Below are 19,669 nucleotides of genomic sequence, written 5' to 3'. Positions count from 1 at the left end.
TTGAGGTTGTTATAAGTTCTGGGTATAAAGCAATAAAGTCAAATTTCATACTTTTATACATCTTATACCCTGTTAAGGATATAGAGGCAGGGAATATATAAATAAATAAACTAAAAAATTCAGGAGGTGATAAGTGCTAAAAAGAAAGTAACAGGATCTTATGATACAGAGAGACAAGTTTGGAGGGGACAGACATCTTTATATTGGATAGCCAAGAAGGGATTCCATGATGGAACATTCCAGCTGAGACTAGAAGTAACAGCTATTTAAATTCATGCAGGTTTATCCTCATATCTGTTTTTCTTCCTTTTTCCTTCCTCTTTCTTGCTTTCTTGTTTCCTTGCTTTCCCTATTTCTCACGGCTTATGCTCCTACTTAACTATCTCATTTTATGGTTACAGCTTTTCATTCCTTTTTTACAATTTCATTCTATCCCTCTCCATTTCCTTTTTGCCTCCAGAAATTTCAAAATCTTGTCTTGACTATTTGCCTCCTTTAAGTTACTATGTTTAGTGCCTTTAATTTTTCATCAGTTAATTTCTCATCCACTTCTTTTAATAAGACTGTTTTTCTCTTTCACCATTCAGTGAAGCTATTCAAACAAAAATATCCACAAACTGAGAATTATCAAAACTATACTGTCTTTTCAACCTTCATTTTATTTTTCAAAATTTTATTGAAATTCTAGTTAGTGAACATGCAATACAATATTGGTTTCAAAAGTAGAAATCAGTGATTCATCACTAATATACAACACTCAGTGCTCATCATAACAAGAGCCTTCTTTAATACCCCTCCCCCATCTAGCCATTCCCCCACTCTCCTCCCTCCATCAACCCTCAGTTTTTGTTCTCTATTTTTAAGAGGTTCTCAAGATTTGTTTTCCTCTTTCCTTCTCCTTTTGTTCATCTGTTTTGTTTCTTAAATTCCACATTTAAGAATGAATGAAATCATATGGTATTGTCCTTCTCTGACTGATTTATTTTGCTTAGAATAATATACTGGCTCTATCCATGTCATTTCAAATGGTAAGATTTCATTCTTTTTTTGATGGCTGAGTAATATTCCATTGTATATATACCATATCTTCTTTATCACATCACCAGCTGATGGAAATTTGGGCTCTCTCCACAGTTTGCCTATGGTTTATAATGCTCCTATAAACATTGGGGTGCTTGTACCCTTTTAATCTATATTTTTGTATACTTTAGGTAAACATCTATGGGTACAATTGCTGAATCATAAGGTAATTCTATTTTTAACTTTTTGAGGAACCTCAATACTGTTTTTGAGAATGGCTGCACCAGTTTGCATTCCCACCAATAGTGCAAAGGGATTCCCTTTTCTCCGGATTCTCACCAACACCTGTTGTTTCTTGTGTTGTTAATTTTACCCATTCTGACAGATATTAGGTGGTATCTCATCGTGGTTGTGATTTGTATTTCTCTGATCATGAGTGATGTTGAGCATCTCATCATGTGTCTGTTAGCCATCTGGATGTCTTCTTGGGAAAAATGTCTACTAATGTTTTCTGCCCGTTTCTCCACTGGATTATTTATTTTTTGGATGTTGAGTTTGGTAAGTTCTTTACAGATTTTGCATACTAACTCTTTATCTGTTATGTCATTTGCAAATATCTTCGCCAATTTCATAGGCTCCCTTTTAGTTTTGTTGATTGTTTCTTTCGTTGTGCAGAAGATTTTATTTTGATGATGTCCCAATAGTTCAATTGCACTTCTGTTTCCCTTGCCTCTGACGATGTGTCTAGACGTATGTGTACATTTTCATATATACATATACATATATATGACACATATATGTATATGTACATATATATGTATATATGAAAGAGACAGAGAGATGCAAGGTGAAACCAACCAAATAATAACAATATATGAGAAGCAATCCTTACCTCTACGAAGGGAAAGCAGGCAGTTTTAACTTTGTATGATTTTATTTCTTGTGATTATCTCCATACCTCTAAACATTATACTTTCTCCTCTAAGATATAATTTATTGACTTTTCCTACAGATGAGAATTTAGATCACTTATAAGACTCTCCATCTTTTTTTCTCTCCCTCCTTTCCTTAGTTTGATGAATTTATATATCTTCATTGTTTATATTTACAACCCTTGATAGTATCATTTTATTCATAACCAGTTTTTTTATATGTGTTAGTTGTATCTCGGCTTCCAACTATGTATAAGGGAAAGATACCCACATTCACTCTTCTGCTTCTTAATGCTCTGTTCCATATATTATTCATAACCCACCTTCTCTCCACTGCATTTTCTTTTACATTGTTAAGATAGCTAATATTTATATTCTTCTTAATAATTAAAACTCCATGGTTATGTTACATATTGATTCTGAAAATAAGGATTAATAAATAATATTTTAATTATTATAGCACTGATATACCTAACTTAGGTAGAAAACATACATGACGGAAACATTTCCTATAAAAAGTTGAATTAGAGTTTAGACATGGTTTAAAGTGTCCATAGATTTATATGGAAAACAGCACATAGTGGAAAGGAATGTAAGCTAAGAGCAATGTTTAATCTTACTTTGATAAATAAGCCAATAAGAAGTGTCTTAATTCTGTAGTGCAAATAATTATAATGTATATATATGCATATATATACTTCTCTCTCTTTCATGTACATATATATGTATATGGAAATATATACATCCTTCAATTCATGTAGTTATCTTTTTTGTGTGTGTGCATGAGAATGCTTAAGATCTACTCTTTCCCAATTTCAAGTATACAATACACTATTATTAACAATAGTCACCATACTGTATATTAGATACTCAAATTTTATTCATCTTGCAACTGAAAGTGTGTGCTATTTGACTAACATCTCCCCATTTCCTCTACCTCCTACTCCCCACCATTCATTTCTGTTTCTATGAGTTTGATTTTATTCTAAGATTTCACATGTAAGTGATACCATCCAGTATTAATCTTTCTTATGGCTGAAAGATATTCCATTATATATAGATCTATCTATCTGCCTATCTACTCATCCATAGATTTTGCATTTTCTTTATTAATTCATCTTTTGAGGGACACCAACATTGTTTCCACATCTTGGTTATTGTGAACAATGCTGTAATGAACATGGGAATGCAGAAATCTCCTCAAGATAGTTATTTCATTTCCTTTACCTATATACCCAAAATAAATAAATAAAAGACATACTTTATGAAACCGTATATGTAATATACAGATATAGATATATATAATGTCAAAGTTTATAAAAGTTTTTAATTTATACATTTTGCCAAATTAAGGTTTACACCAACATATACTTTCATCACCATAACTTTCTTGTAATAAACCTATTTTAAAATTTTTGTTCAATTTTACAAATTTAAAAGTTACCTTATTTTAAACTATTTTAGTTTAATTACTATTCACATATTTATGGGTTATATCTTTCATGTGGAGAAATTGAATTACTTGCTCATGTCTTTTGTTCATTCTTCTAGGATATTTGGGTCTTTATTCTTTATAATGTTTTAAGTATTCTGTACATATAAACATCATATTTTTTTGTTACAAATGTTTACTCAATTATCCATTTATTTTTCAGTGTTATTGAGGACATTCTACTGATCTACAGAATTTTTAAATTAGTTCAATTAAATAATCCTTTTCCTACAAGTTCTTTTTTATCAAATGCTTAGAAAGCCTTTCTCAATATTAATATAAATAAAGGATTTATGTACATTTTCCCCTTGTTATGATTTTAAACTTACATTATTACTCCATCCAAAATTTAATTTGTGCATAATGTATGGTGGTATAAATGAGTATACTAGGTGTGTTTCAACGTATTCTTTCTGTGGCATTTATAATTACACCAACACTAAATTAGCATAATTGTAGTTTTGTATATTTTAGTAACAGGTAAGGCAAGAACTATATTATTTTACTGCTCTTTGTCTAGTTCTATAAAATAATATTTTCAAGCTATAATATTTTATTCCTTCTGGAATTTACACACAATGTATTATTCTTTCATGTGAAAGAATAATGAAATTATTTCATTAAGTCACTGTGATTTAAAATATATTCATTTGATTTCTCAGTAGAAAAGATACCACAGATCTTGATGATACATAAATCACTACAACTAAAATTAGGAAGCTATGGAAAGCAAATATTCAGAGAACTCCAACCGAGATCATAATTTCATTTACCAATTTCTTTGTAAAATAATATGCTAATATACATAGAGAAGATTCCTACGGTGAGAAGGTGTAAAGAGATTTCTAAAATCATTTTGTGGCAGTTTATGAGAAACTTTGACATACTTATTTACCAAAACCTCTAGACCTACACACCTACAACATTCTAATTCTATTTTATTTGTGTTCCTTCCACCACTTGGTTTTAAGCACCTGTCACTTAGAGAAACTTAGGTTTTACTACTTTGACAAATGTTTCTGCCCATTGTAAATGATGTGCATCATTTTCCACATAATTACCTTGTGAAGTCTGTCATCTCCATCATAATCATACACATCTTCTTGGCCAGAACAATGATATCATTGCTTGTATCATCCCATATTTCAATCTCAGCATCCAGTTTACTCTTTACTTTCTTGAAATCAGCAACCTGCTCAGCAATCTTTTCCTTTTCAGCCTCAGGCAACTGAGTCATCTTAGCCTAAAACATATGATAATTAGATTTATAAGCATTCCACTATATCAAAGAGCATTTTAGGCAGAAGTGGTCATTATAGGATATTCTTAAACTTGTTCATTCAAAAACAGAGATGTCATTTTTTAAGTGATATAATCAAAACTTTCCAGGCTTAATTTTTCATATGAAAAATTTCTTAAATTATGAATGTTTGTTTTACAGCATTAAATTTGAGAATGACAATGTATAATTTAGTGTCTGACATATTTAAATCTACTCCTTAATATAAATGTGAGCTTTCTCAAATTTGTTTTTTTTTTCTTAGTTTTAAATGTTTATTTATTTTTGAGATACATAGTATGAGCAAGGGAGGGGCAGAGAGAGAGGAAGACGCAGAATCTAAAGCAAGCTCCAAGCTTTGAGCTGTCAGCATACAGTCCAATGTAGGGCTCCAACTAGTGAACCCTGAGATCGTGACCTGAGCCAAAGTCATATGCTTAACTGACTGAACCATTCAGGTGCTCTGAGATTTCTCAAATTTCTGATGCAATACCACTTCAAATTAATTTGCATTTAATATAATGCATCTCATATGTTAGAAAAGCATATACTTTATTTATTTATTTAAAGCTTATTTATTTATTTTCAGAGAGAGACAGAGAGCATAAGCAGGGGAAGGGCAGAGAGAGAGGAAGAGAGAATTCAGAGCAGGTTTCATGCTGTCAGTACAGAGCCTGACCCAGGGCTCAATCTCATGAACAGTGAGATCGTGACCTGAGCCAAGATCAAGAGTCAGATGCTCAACTGACTGTGCCACCCAGGTTCCTCAAAGATATGCTTTATTTTATTTTGTCAGAGTATGCTTCAAAAAGTAAAAGTATAACAAAATTATCTTGAAATGCCTATTGACATTATGATGTCTATTTATCCTTGTATGTATATACATTCAGATAGATCCTTATGCAAACATTGAATATATACTGGTAAATAATAATAGTATACATTTATAAATCATATGTATTAGATAAGCACATATTTAAAATTATAAGGATGTATATGTGTATTTTGTCATTCTATACACATTCAAATGTACATATATATAAAACCTATTTTGAACGAAGAGTAAAAATGTTATTGGCAAGGTTTATGAAGGCAGCCCTCACCAGTTAGCATCCTGAGTTTTGAGGTGCTCTTCTCCCATGAGCAGTACCCTTGATGTGTTGGCATAGTACTATTCTTTGGATATGTCAAATTTTGTACAGTACACAATTTGCATTTTCACTTGCAATTTGAAATGTGGGATGAGTAGAATAGTGTCTCTAGTCCTAAACCACCATATTCACAGCATTAGAATCTGGGACCTATAGCCATCTGTCAAATAAAAAAGAATTTTGAAGTAAAAGTTATTCGATAGAATCAAGGCCATAAAATTTCACATGACAGTCTGGGCAATCACACTCTCAAAAAAATCCATATATATTCTAATAGAACAAGTCCATGAGTCTCAGAGAGGGTAGTTAAAAAAGATGGATGTGGGGGGGGAGGGGGAAGGGCTCAGAGGGGGGCACTTGTGGGGATGAGCACTGGGTGTTATATGGAAACAAACTTGACAATAAACTATTTGTAAAGTTAAAAAAAATTCAACTCAAAAAAAAAAAAAAAGCCACAACGTGGAAAGAGCCTAAGTGTCCATCAATGGACGAATGCATCAAGAAGATGTGATTTATTTATACGATGGAATACTATATGGCAATGAGAAAGAATGAAATCTGGCCATGTCTAGCAACATGGATGGACCTTGAGGGTGTTATGCTCTGCGAAATAAGTCAGGCAGAGAAGGACAGCTACCATATATTTGCATGTATAGGAGGATTAGGAGGAACTGAACGGAGGACCGTGGGGGAGAAGAAGGGGGAAATGGTGGGGGAGAGGGAGAGAGGCAAACCATGAGAGACCCTTGAATGCTGAGAACAAACTGAGGACTGATTGGTGTGTGGGGGGAGGGAGTATAGTCATGGAGGAGGGCACTTGTGGGGGTGAGCACTGGGTGTTATATGGAAACCAACTTAACAATAAACTATTTGTATTAAAAAAAAGATAAATCATTTAAGTAAATTTTACTTATTAGATTATTCTTACAGAATATGTGATGTTTATAATACCTATTTTCTCCCAGATGTGTCTCTAAGACACCTCTACATGGGGAAATAAGAAAAAATCACCTCAAAAACCTTTGAAATGTTCTGAACACTAGACTCAAAATAGTTGGAATATTCTTTATTAAATCAATAGTGTATAAGAGCAAAAATGCTTAGATATATGAATGAAGTAGTTACAAGAATTTCAATGGAAACTCTCCCCAAAATAATGGAAGAATCAATATCAAGTATCTGTCATTTATTATCTATTTAGTATCACACTAACCCAGGGTCTAAAATAACTTGGTATCTGTGAAATCTCAGTGTTAATTATCCATTCTTCAGTTCTAACCTAGTCATGAAAATAAACAATGACACTTTCTAATTTGAAGCTTCCTCTAAATTCCTTAGGATAATGTATGACACACACTGAATGCGCAGTAAATGATGGCTATCTCATATTCAGTAAGAAAATTATCAAAATATATTCACATATCTAGCACTTAAAACTTGCATTCTTGCACTATTTTATTTGAAGAGTTAAATTAACCTCATAGGAATAGGCTTTTTAAAATTTTTAACGTTTATTTATTTTTGAGAGAGAGAGAGGAAGAGAGAAAGAATGAGCAGGGAGGGGCAGAGAGAGAGGGTGACAGAGGATCTGAAGAGGCCTCTGTGCAGACATCAGAGAGCCCAATGCACGTCTCAAACTTACGTACCGGGAGATAATGACCTGAGCTGAATGAAGTCAGATGCTAAACTAACTGAACCACCCAGGCACCCCTAAGAATAGGCTTTTAATTGATGAGCTATACAGGTGTCTCTTCCTTAGAATAAGAATACAGTTTGTAGTTTCTTTTCTTAGAAAATGTGGCCTATTAAAATAAAAACAACTCTTACTACTGCTGGCATATAGCAAGGCACATAAATGATGACACAGCTCACTTATGTCTGAAATCAATAGCAAGAAAGCCCATTAAGTATATTATCAGCTACTAACCCATTGAACGAGCTCAAAAGCTGAAATGAATGTTCTCCATTTTGACTACTGATTATTACCATTCTTTCCATTTTCATTAAAAGAAGTGTTTAAACTTTCAAATAATAATAGATATAGTTAGATTCAAATAGGATCTCTTCTTATGGTCTTTGTCTCAAAGATAATTAATCTACAAATCTGGATCTAATAAATAATTTTAAGTATACACTGGCATATAATGAAAAATTATTCACTCTGCTCACAAAAATGTTCAAACTATTCAAGAAGGGATCTAATTATGTGTATTCTAAGTTTTGTTCCTTGGAATGCCACTGATTTCCAATATGACCTTAAGGAAGTCACTTAACCCTTCTGTCTAAGTTTCTCCAGATACAAAATGACAGTAATTGCAACTGCTACCCACCTACCATGCAGGGAACAGAGTTGATTATTGGATAACACCAAGGCTGACCCTGTCACAGGCTTGAATCTCATCGGTTGCACTCGATTTCCTTAATAACATCTCAACTCACATGGTGAATTATAATCACCAGATGTTGACTTCCGACAAGATAAGGGACAAAAGTTGGGCCATAGTTTATAACTTTGAAAGTTCTAGTGAATTCTGACTCTCCCACACGAGGAACAACAGCATCAGAAAAGCATTAAATTATTGACTGACACTTGTACTGAAGACTTTTAGTGCTTCTGTGGATGATTTATTATATGTTATTAATCAATTTGAATCACTATGAAAATTTCAAAATAGGACTTAAAGAATACTTGATATTTCCGAATTCTGAGCAAAAATTCCTTATTGGATAATTGTGTGCAGGATAAGCAAAGAAAGAAAGCTTGAGACAAATCAGATAAATGGAATCTGACATTATTTTTGGCTGGCAGTCTGTCTCCACTCCTGCCCAGATATATAGAGTAGAGCTGAGATATAAATAACTATCAAATATTTTTTGAGTCACTTCCATCTGAATAAAATTTTATTGTATGTCAACTGGTTTTTTTAAGTCTCTTGCTAAAAACAAAAATAGCTAACATTTATATATGTCAGACATTCTGTAGGCATCTTACATATTTTAAACTTCACTCTCCATATCAGCCCTATGAAATAAGTATGTTATTACCCTAACTTTAATGGATTATGAAACTGAGTGTCCAAAAGATTAAGTCATTAACTCAAGATTCTAGTGTTAGTAAGTGATAAAACCAGTATGCAGACCTGGAAACTCTGGCCTAGAGTTTTTGTCTCTTACTATGTCAATAAACATGAGCATTATTGCGCACAAAAGATCAAAATATTCACACTCAATGGTGTTTCTCTACCACCTTCTACTTTTGAACACAATTATTCTCCAGAGCATAGTCACATATTTTCTAGAGTCTGTTTTCTCATCTACAAACTAGAGACAATGATATTTGTCTCACAGTGTGCCTTAGAGATCAATTGAATAAATATGTATGAAGCACTTCTTATTTTCTTTAGTTTTTTTTTTAAAATACCAGCTGCTAACTTATAATGACAGACTCAGTTCATTCTACACAGTATCTTCAGAATTCTATTTCTAGTGTTATCCTCCTTTTTCAATAAAAGTTGTATTCTTCCATTACCATGTTAGGCATTTTCAAGTATATATATCATATACGATATAATTTATAATATTAGCTCTAAAGCAGAGGGTAGCAAAATCTTTCTGTAAAGGGCAAAATAGTAAATATTTTATGCTTTGCAGGCCATGCGATACTACTCTATGATAATACTCAGTTCTGCCACTATTGTAATGCAAGAGTCGCCAAAGATTATGCAAACAAATAAGTGTGGCTGTGTTCCAAAAAATTTTATATGGACATCAAAACTTCAAATTCATATAATTTTTATGTGCCTTAAATATTATTCTGATTCCATCTATTCTGAATTTTTTTAAAATTTTTTAATGTTTTATTTATTGCAGACAGAGAGAGACAGCATGAGCAGGGGAGGGTCAGAGAGAGAGGGAGACACAGAATCTGAAACAGGCTCCAGGCTGTGAGCTAGCTGTCTGCACAAAGCCCGACACGGGGCTCCAACCCAAGAACTGTGAGATCTTGACCTGAGCTGAAGTTGGACACTTAACCAACTGAGCCACACAGGAGCCTCTATTCTGAATTTTTTCAACCACTTAAAAATGTAAAAAATCAGGGGGCCTGGGTGGCTCTGTCACTTAAGCGTCAGACTTTGGCTCATATCAAGACCTCACAGTCTGACAGGTCAGAGCCTGGAGCCTGCTTCAGATTCTGTGTCTCCCTCTCTCTCTGACCCTACCCTGCTCACTCTCTGCCTCTCTCTCAAAGTAAAATAAAGATATAAAAAATTTTTTTAATGTAAAAAAAAATCATTCCTATCTCATGGGCTGTACAAAAATAGTTGACAGGCCAGATTTGACTGATGGCTGCAGTTTGCAAACATTTGGCAAACCTTTTATCCTCTTGACTTTTTGTATTTCTCAGAAGTACTGCTTGCCACCCAGTGTTGAATCTCTTTTATTTATTAATTTTAACTTATTTTAAATTTTTTATTGTTTTTTTTTTTTATTTTTGAGAGAGAGAGACAGAGACAGAGCATGAGTGGAGGAGGGGGAGAGAGAGAGGAAGACACAGAATCCGAAGCAGGCTCCAAGTCTCTGAGGTGTCAACACAGAGCCCACTATGGGGCTCAAACCCAAATCTCACAGTAAACCATGAGATCATGACCAGAGCTGAAGTCAGATGCTTAACTGAATGAGTCATCCAGGCACCCCTTAAATCTCTTTTAAAAACTTTTTCTCTTGGGACACATGGGAAGTCAGAAGTCAATTAAGCACCAACTTAGGCTCAGGTCATAATCTCATGGTTCGTGAGTTTGAGCCCCCGCATCTGGCTCACTGCTTTCAGCACAGAACCCACTTTGTACTCTCTGTTCCCCCCTCTCTCTGCCCTTCGCCTGTTCGCTTTCTCTCTCTCAGAAATGAATAAACATTAAAAAAAAAGAAAAACAACTTCTTTCCATTCTTTATATGTCCCCTTCTTTTAGGCAGAAGGCTGATATCTTTCATCTCTAATGCTTTAATCACATCCATCTCTTTGTCTGTATTCCCAGTACTACTATATAAGTTCAGGCCAATTTTCTCTTTTATTTTCAATCCTTTTGTCTTGTTATCACTTTATATAATCTTTCTGATTTTAATACCATTGTGCAATTCTTCAGCTAAAAACAAGAGCTTACATGTCTCCTTACTGAATAAAGAATATTAATTCCTCAAATATCACCCTTGAATTTATTTAAAGTAGAAAATTCATATAGAAAAATGTCCAAATCATAATTGTACAACTGAGACTATTTTCACAAGCTCAGTAAATGCTTGTACTGAACACCCAAATCAAGAAACCAAGGATTAGTATCAAAAACTTATCAAACTCAACACCTGAAAAACAAATAATCAACTGAAGAAATGGGTAGAAGACACAAATAGACACTTTTCCTAAGAAGACATCCAGAAGGCAACAGACATTTGAAAAAATGCTCAACACCAATGATCATCGGGGAAATACAAATCAAATCACAATGGGATACTGCTTCACGCCAGTCAGCGTGGCTAAAAATGACATCTCAGGAAACAACAGATGTTGGTGAGGATGTGGAGAAAGAGGAGCCCTCTTGCACTGCTGGTGAATGCAAACTGGTAGAGCCACTCTGGAAAACACTGTGTAGTTTTTTCAAAAAATTAAAAATAGTGTTACCATATGACCCAGCAATAGCACTACTAAGAATTTATCAAAAGAATACAGGAGGGCTGATTTGAAGGGCCACATGCACCCCAATCTTTGGCTATCAACAATAGCCAAATTATGGAGCCCAAATGTCCATCAACTGATGAATCGATTAAGAAGATGTGGTGTGTACATGGAACATTACTCAGCAACGAAAAAGAATGAAATCTTTTTCATTGTTTGCAAAAATGTGGATGAAATTGGAGAGTATTATGCTAATTGAAATAAGTCAGTCAGAGAAAAGCAGTTATCACATGATTTGGCTCATATGTGGAATTTGAGAAACTTATCAGATGATCATAGGGAAAGGAAAGGAAAAATAAGAAGAAAACAGAGATGGAGGCAAACATAAGAGAATCTTAAATACAGAGAACAAACTGATGGTTTATGGGACATTTGGGGGGATGAGATGGGGTAAATGGGTGATGGGCATTAAGGAGGGCACTTGTTGGGATGAGCACTGGGTGTTGTACATAAGTGATAAATCAATGGATTCTACTCCTGATACCAAGACTACAATATATATTAACTAACTTGAAAGGAAGAAAGAAAGAAAGAAAGAAAGAAAGAAAGAAAGAAAGAAAGAAAGAAAGAAAGAGAAAAAAAGGGAGAAAGAAAGAGAGAAAGGGAAAAAGAAAGAGAGAGAGAGAAGAAAAAAAGAAGGAAGGAAGGAAGGAAGGGAGAAAAAAAGAAATCAAAGGTTGTCAGCACTCTTGAAGCCTCCTTAGGACCTATTCCAGTCACTATCTCTGAAGAACCATCACTTTCTTGATGTCAAAACTACAGATTTTCCTGCTTATGAACCTTATAGAAATGGAATGATGGTATATGTAGTTTTGTATCTAACTCTTAAATATAATATATATTTGAAACAAATCTGTAGTGTTTCATGGAGTTATACTTTGTGTATTCTCGTTGCTCTAGACACATAAAATTCCACTGTGCAAATATACAACAGCTATTTATATTTTTCTATTAATGATCTTTTGGGAAGTATTCCATTTTTGGCTGTTATTAATAGTGAATATTCTTGCATTTTTCTTTTGGTGCATACAAAGGTGCATTTTTCTAGGAATAAAATGACTGAATCGGGGACAATCATGACCTTTGCCCCTAACCACTTTTCAAAGTCATTTTATCTTACTTCCTCTCATACGCTGTACCCTTAAGCTAAACTACACTATTTGCTGTTTTAGGTAAATATCTTGAATATTGCCCATTAATTATTTTGTTCATCTTTCCTTTCCCCGTCTTTGTTGGTCCAAAGTTAATTATATTTTCAAGCCAAATTTATATAGTCCATCCTTCTTTCTTCTCCAGCTGTATATAATTATTCCTTTATTTATTTATTTTTTTAATTTGGGGGAGAGAGTATGTGAGCACAAGCAGGGGAGAGTGGCAGTGGGAGAGATACAAAATCTCAAGCAGGTTCCATGACTGTAACAGAGCCTGATGGAAGGCTTGACCCCATAACCCTGAGATCATGACCTGAGCCAAAATCAAGAATTGAACACTTGGTGCACCTGGGTGGCTCAGTCGGTTAAGTGTCCAACTTCGGCTCAGGTCTTGATCCATTGTTAATGGGTTCGAGTCCCACATTGGGCTCTGTGCTAACAGCTCAGAGCCTGGAGCCTCCTTAGGATTTTGCATCTCCCTCTCTGTCTGTCCCTCCCCTGCTCACACTCTGTCTCTCTCTCTCAAAAATAAATAAGCATTGACAAAATTATTTAAAAAATTGAATGGTCAACTGACTGAGCAACCGAGGCACCCTATAATTATTACTTTTTAAAGTTCACGGGGTGCCTGGGTGGCTCAGTTGGTTAAGCGTCTGACTTCAGCTCAGGTCATGATTTCACAGTTTGTGGGTTCGAGCCCCACATTGGGCTCAGAGCTGACAGCTCAGAGCCTGGAGCCTGCTTCAAATTCTGTGTCTTCCTCTCTCTTTGCCCCTCCCTTGCTCACACTCTATCTCTCTCTCCCTCAAAATAAATAAAAGTTTAAAATAAACATTTAAAATAAACATTTAAAAAATAAAATTCCGAACATATTATCATTTCTCCCCTCAAAATATTCATATTATTCTCTCTCTCTTATAGTCTCATTACTCATGAATATGAGTATATATATATATATATACAGATAGATAGATAGATAGATAGATAGATAGATAGATAGATAGATAGATTCCTACTAGAGGAAAGGACTTTGAAAGCAGAAACACCTTTGTGAATAATAGTGGTCTCTTTCTCTCTTTCTCACATACATACATATATTTGTATTTGTGTTTTATTGTTCTTCTCTCAGAATGTAATTTTTCTGAAAGTAGAACATATATATGATAAATGTTTATACTTGTTAGTAGAAATAGGCGAGAGATAAAGAATAGGCTTGTGGGATCAAAATTTTATAGTATTGATCATGCATTTTGTTTGTCATCTACATTTACATATTTTTCAAGCTTCTGTGTCTACAAGGTAGAATTTAATCTCTTCCATACACTTATACTGTCCACTTTCAAACTCAGGTCCTCATTAACACTATAGATCTTATCTTTTTTTCATCTGCTTTTTATTTCATTATACTCATTACTACCTAAAATATTAATATGCATATGTTATTTATTATAACCACTTTCATGGCTTTCTTTATCTCCTAAAAAGACTAAAAGGAAAGAAACATGGTTTAACAGGAAAAATACAAAAAAATATTGTCATACAAATTTCTATCCAAGCTCCAACTCTGCCAAGTACTAGGTTTGTAGCAAGCAACTTAATCATCCTCAACCCCAATTTTATCACTTGTTAAAATTATGATAAATTTATTAAGGATTTTCTTTTCTATTTAAAAATGCATTATTTACTTTTGAGAGAGAGAGAGAGAGAGAGAGACATAGCATGAGCAGAGAAGAGGAAGAGAGAGAGGGAGATAGAATCCAAAGCAGGTTTCAGGCTCTGAGCTATCAGCACAGATACCGATAGGGGCAGGGGGAGACTTGAACCTGTGAACTGCGAGATTATGCCCTGAGCATCTGAAGTCGAATGCTTAACTGACTGAGCCACCCAGGTGTCCCGGGGTTTTCTGATAATTCAAATTATATCTGTAAGTAATGATGCCTAGAATGTATTAGGAACTTAGTAAGGGGTACTATGATTGATGTATATAAATGTCTTCACTTGGCCTCCAAAATGTCCATGATATTGTGGTGAAGGACAGTTAGAAATATTCATCTAGCTACCTTACAGAGTTTTGGCAGGAACCAAGTAAATTACATTGAGTAAATACATGCCCTATGCAACAAACCATATAGAAATATAAGGTCATCATAACTCTCTTATTCTCAGAAGTTCCAAAATCCAAATTGCTGATTTTGCAGATAAGGGAACTGAGTCCCAGGAAAGAGAAATGACTTGGAAAATATTAGCCAGCTGGTTAATAGCAGATTTGGTTTTTAAATCCATATGTTGCAATTAGTAGTTCTCTCTTCCCACAAAATTGCTCTGCTTTACTTAGCTATAACTTTTTCATGGAAATTAAATTCTTAAGTAAAACATATAACTCTATTACTTTACTATCTATATACCTGAATGGAACACAGAAATTTTATTAATATGTGAGCCGCAATTACTATTTTTTATTTTATAAATACTAGGAATTCTGAATCAATTAATATTTCCATGTGGATGGGTGGCTAGAACTCAACAATTAAAATAAAATGTTTTGCAGATTTTTAATACATATGCTCAACTTTTGCATGACAGGTAAATTTTTTTTGTTCTAATCTCCAGAGTTTATCAAATTTAGTAGTAGCATTTATGTATGTGTGTCTTTTTTTAATAAGCTCAGAGGCATTTGGGAAATGGGTGTGTTTTAATATATAAGAAATATAAATAGTATGACATTTTGCTAGAGTTTAGAAAGTCTGAACTGCTGCTGGCAGGAATTCAACTTAATTAAAATTTGGAGAACAAATTCATGAAAAAGTATCATGCATTGATATTTTAAGCACACTAAATTGTGATTTCAAACATATTCCTGAGAATTCATTAAGAAAAGTTTTCCATAATATTTAAAAATGATATTTAGGGATTAGAATTGAACTTTGCTTTAAAGTGTGATATACATTTTTATGCATAGTCCTTTAAATCAAATTTACAAATACGTTAGCTTTAAAAGTCTCTCAGTTTCTTCATCTGTTAAAAAATAACACTCTTGAAACCTCATGAGTTACACTCACAGGTCCCTTAGGTGTAAAACTATCTTACTTTATAAAACTTTATAGGCTACAAAAGTTGGCTCAAAACAGCTTACTTACCAGGCTTACTTAATTATGTTCTAAAGGTAATAATAATAATGACAATTAACATGTATTTATGTTTCCCAAGTGCTGTCACTTTGCTAAACACTTTTGAAAAATTATCCTAATTAAATAATACTATTTAAGGTAGATATTATAATATCCACCTTTAACAACAATGGAAATCTGGCCTATAGAGAACACATGTATGTCTCCTATAAATGAAACACTCCCCAACATTTTCTTTTTTTTTATTCATCACATCTCCCTATATATGGCTTCATTTGCAATATGATTTTCAGCACAAGGGTTAATTTCAATTTGAGAACAAAAGTAATATTTATTTGTGAACTCAATTTGTGGCCTTGTTCTAGGAAAAATAAATGCTGCTTTGGGAGTCAACTGGAGAAATTTGAATATAAACTGGATATTAGGCAAAATTAAGAAGGGATTGCTAATTTCCTTCAGATATTGCAAATTACTCTGAAGTAGTTCAGGGGAAAAAAGCATATATGCACTGGCAGTGTGTTAAAACTAGAAATAGATCATGGAAATACTGGTGTACACCCTCCTAGTGTGTTTAATTTTCTCTCTGTCTTTATTTTTTTCAAAATATATAATTAGAAAAATAATAATGTGCTATGTTCTCGTTTTGTGAAGGCATTAGAGATTTTATAAGCCATAGAGTCTAAGCTCTTATCCCAAAATGCCATTCTTTCTGCAACATCCCTGACCAATGATGCTCTGCTTCTCCTTGGTCATACCTGAATGAACCCAATGCTGAGTTCTTTTGGACTGAAAGATCAAGTAATCCATGCAAATACTACCAGTAAAAACCAAAACAATGAATGAGCTTCATGACCTGCTAAAGTAATCTTCACATAGGTAAGTGTGGCCATAGGAAACAACTTCATTCAAGATCTTAGTGTGTATAGTTATAATTGAAATTTAAATAAATGTGGCTGTAGCATGAACCTTTCTTAAAGAAAAGTTGTTAACATAAAGGTGGTGATCTTCATGGAGTCTCAAAATAGTGGTGATGGTGGGAAGAGTTATCAAAAACCTAATATGACTATCTCAATCATTTTGACAGATGTGACCCTAGTATGGCCATGTCTTTCTTGCAGTATATATATATACTGCATATTTNTTAACACCAAGCCTTTAAAATCTTTCCTCTAGTTTCTTTCTCACCAAAGCTGGTGGGTTATTAAAAGCTGTCTTCCAAAACACAATCTCAAAAGAAAGAACACACTTTACCAAGCTTATATGAATATTTGGATTTATTTTTTTAATGTTTTATTTGTTTCTGAGAGAGAGACAGCGTGAGCATAGGACGGCCAGAGAGAGAGGGAGATACAGAATCTGAAACAGGCTCCAGGCTTTGAGCTGGCTGTTAGCACGGAGCCCGACGTGGGGCTCAAACCCATGAACCATGAAATCATGACATGAGCCGAAATCAGACGCTTAACCGACTGAGCCATCTAAGAGCCCCTGAGTATTCTGATTTAAATAGTCCTGTATATTTGCTTTTTTTTCTTTTATTTAAATGTTGCAAGGACATAGATGAATCTAAGTTCAATTGTATTGTGTTTTCTTTAGAATATCATTCCAGGTTTTTAAAATACTGTTGTCTTCTAGTGCTGCCAAGACTAACAGTACAGAAATCCTCATGTTTTCAAAACCACATATCTATGTAAAACAAAGAAGCAATTCAATAAGTAAATATTGTAAAGGCTGTAGCTCTAGAAGCCCATTCATTTTACCGAAAAGAGTACCATTACGTTGTGACTCAGAGCCTAGTAACTTTAACTTCGCACACAATTTAAGTTTGGTTACCTGAATTCCACGCCCCTGTTTACAGTAAATTGGCAGTAGACAAGAGATGTTCTCGTCTGACCCCAACGAAGGGAGAGAAAATTTGTCAAGGTGAATACAGAAAGCTCAGATAATTGGGAGCCTTTCAGTTTATAAATAAGCTTCCCTGCTCATATTATACCTCTTTCCTATCACTGTATATTACAACATAGTACAATAATGTTTGGTCATAATATAGACAATGAATCATTTATAACATCATCACCCAGCATTTACTGATTTTCTACTGCATCTTAGAGTTATACGGCACTGTTCCTGCTCTCAAGGAGCTTAAAATCTCCCAGTGCAGAAAATATCAAATTACTTTTATTACTCTATGGTAAATTAGCATGCATGGAATACAATTTAAAAACCAATTCCAGTGATTCTTTTTAAGTTAAAAACGTGTATTTTGGTCCAAAATAACTTGTTCTATAAGAGTTCTAGGAAGCCAACAATCTTACTAAATATGATTTTCATATATCTTTGATGGTACAATATTTAATATTCACTTATAAATTATTTAAATATGTTATTAAAGACAACATTTTGAAAAGGTATATGAATAGTGTATCACTAAAATTGCTATAATTTGAAAAATAACTACATCTCTACTATTTCTTTGGTTTATTTCTGCTTAATTATAATTCATAATAACTAAAATTTTATAATTTATACATGTATTTTACATATAACTGAATACAGATATAACATATTTCCCTTCAATAGTTTATATTTATTTGAACACTTCAGTCTATCTAACATTTTTCTTGATAAAATAGCAATCTGATGAATGTGGTTAAGAGTCTCAAATATACATGACATTTGTTTAACTAACAAAATGCTTATATATACCTATATTATTGTGATTTAATATAGTACCATGATTGATAATCTATATCAATATGCTGATAATAACTGTTATCACATACAATGGCAAAGAAGATTGAAAAAATATTCTTATTAGATTATTATTAGTTGAATATGGATTATGTAATTCCTAAAGTAAAGTAGAGTTAGAATTTTGTATAATATATACCCTGTTTACCACTTACTAGGTATTTTAAAACATTATATGTGTGTGTGTGTATATATATATAAATATATATATATATAAAATTTGGAAAATCCACAAATATTTTTGTGNCAGAAAGTTACATTTTCATATTTTGAAATTTAAATAAAATTGAGTCAAACTCCTTATTATACATCTTTGAGAATAGCAAAGTCCCTCCCTCAAGAGATCTATAAATTTCTGAGGGCTTATAGCCCCATAGGCTATGTTTCTGCTCTGCATTTTTGTCCTCCCTGATCTATTGCTTTCAGCTGAGACTAACTCTCTATGACTGTTCCTTTTTCACTATGTTGTAGTGACTCTACATTTTAAACATTTTACAGATCATCCACATACATAATTTGTGTGTGGGGGAAAATTTGTGAAAGTGTTTAGGAGTAAAGAGGAACTTTACAAAATGGGAATGGAAATAACACAAAATATAATTTATCCAGTTTTCATCCGATGGTGTAGAAAATTGGATAAAACACTGCTCCCACATTGAAGACAACAGTAAGTCACAAAATCTAAAAGTTCATGACTTTGTTTTAACCCATCAGAGCAGTCAAAGAAAAATTGCATTGGATAAGTTAAACATGCAAGGAAAACTTTTTTATACAAGATATTGTAATAAGAGAGAGATTGAACTCAACTCTGCTGAAACAAAAGGTAAGAGAGTTTTTAAGTCCTGGGGTGTGTTAGTATAAAAGTACTGTATAACATTAAGGGGGAGGTTGGTCACTGTGATTAAGCCACCCAAGTGTGTGCTAATGGTGTTTATTAATAGAAGCTGGTAGATGTAGTAACTGTCTTTCTTGATTATGACATTTCAGAAGGGTGACATCAGGTCCATAAGAATATACCTGGGTTGTAAACCTGGCACGAA

General features: G+C 33.5%; 1 protein-coding gene across 1 annotated transcript in view; it reads right to left on the bottom strand.

Annotated features, from left to right (window-relative positions):
- Positions 1–19,669, bottom strand: part of CTNNA3 (catenin alpha 3) — a 1,601,461-nt gene that overhangs the window by 139,510 nt on the left and 1,442,282 nt on the right. Inside the window, exon 15 of the mRNA XM_077778723.1 lies at positions 4,506–4,687. Coding sequence (XP_077634849.1) covers positions 4,506–4,687 — 182 coding nt within the window. The remainder of the gene's footprint in view (positions 1–4,505; positions 4,688–19,669) is intronic.

The sequence above is a fragment of the Crocuta crocuta genome, unplaced genomic scaffold, assembly GCF_008692635.1.
Source record: "Crocuta crocuta isolate KB4526 unplaced genomic scaffold, BGI_CrCroc_1.0 scaffold167, whole genome shotgun sequence".
NCBI classification, from domain to species: domain Eukaryota; kingdom Metazoa; phylum Chordata; class Mammalia; order Carnivora; family Hyaenidae; genus Crocuta; species Crocuta crocuta.
Note: the sequence above shows the minus strand (reverse complement) of the source record. Positions and strands in the feature narration are given on the sequence as shown.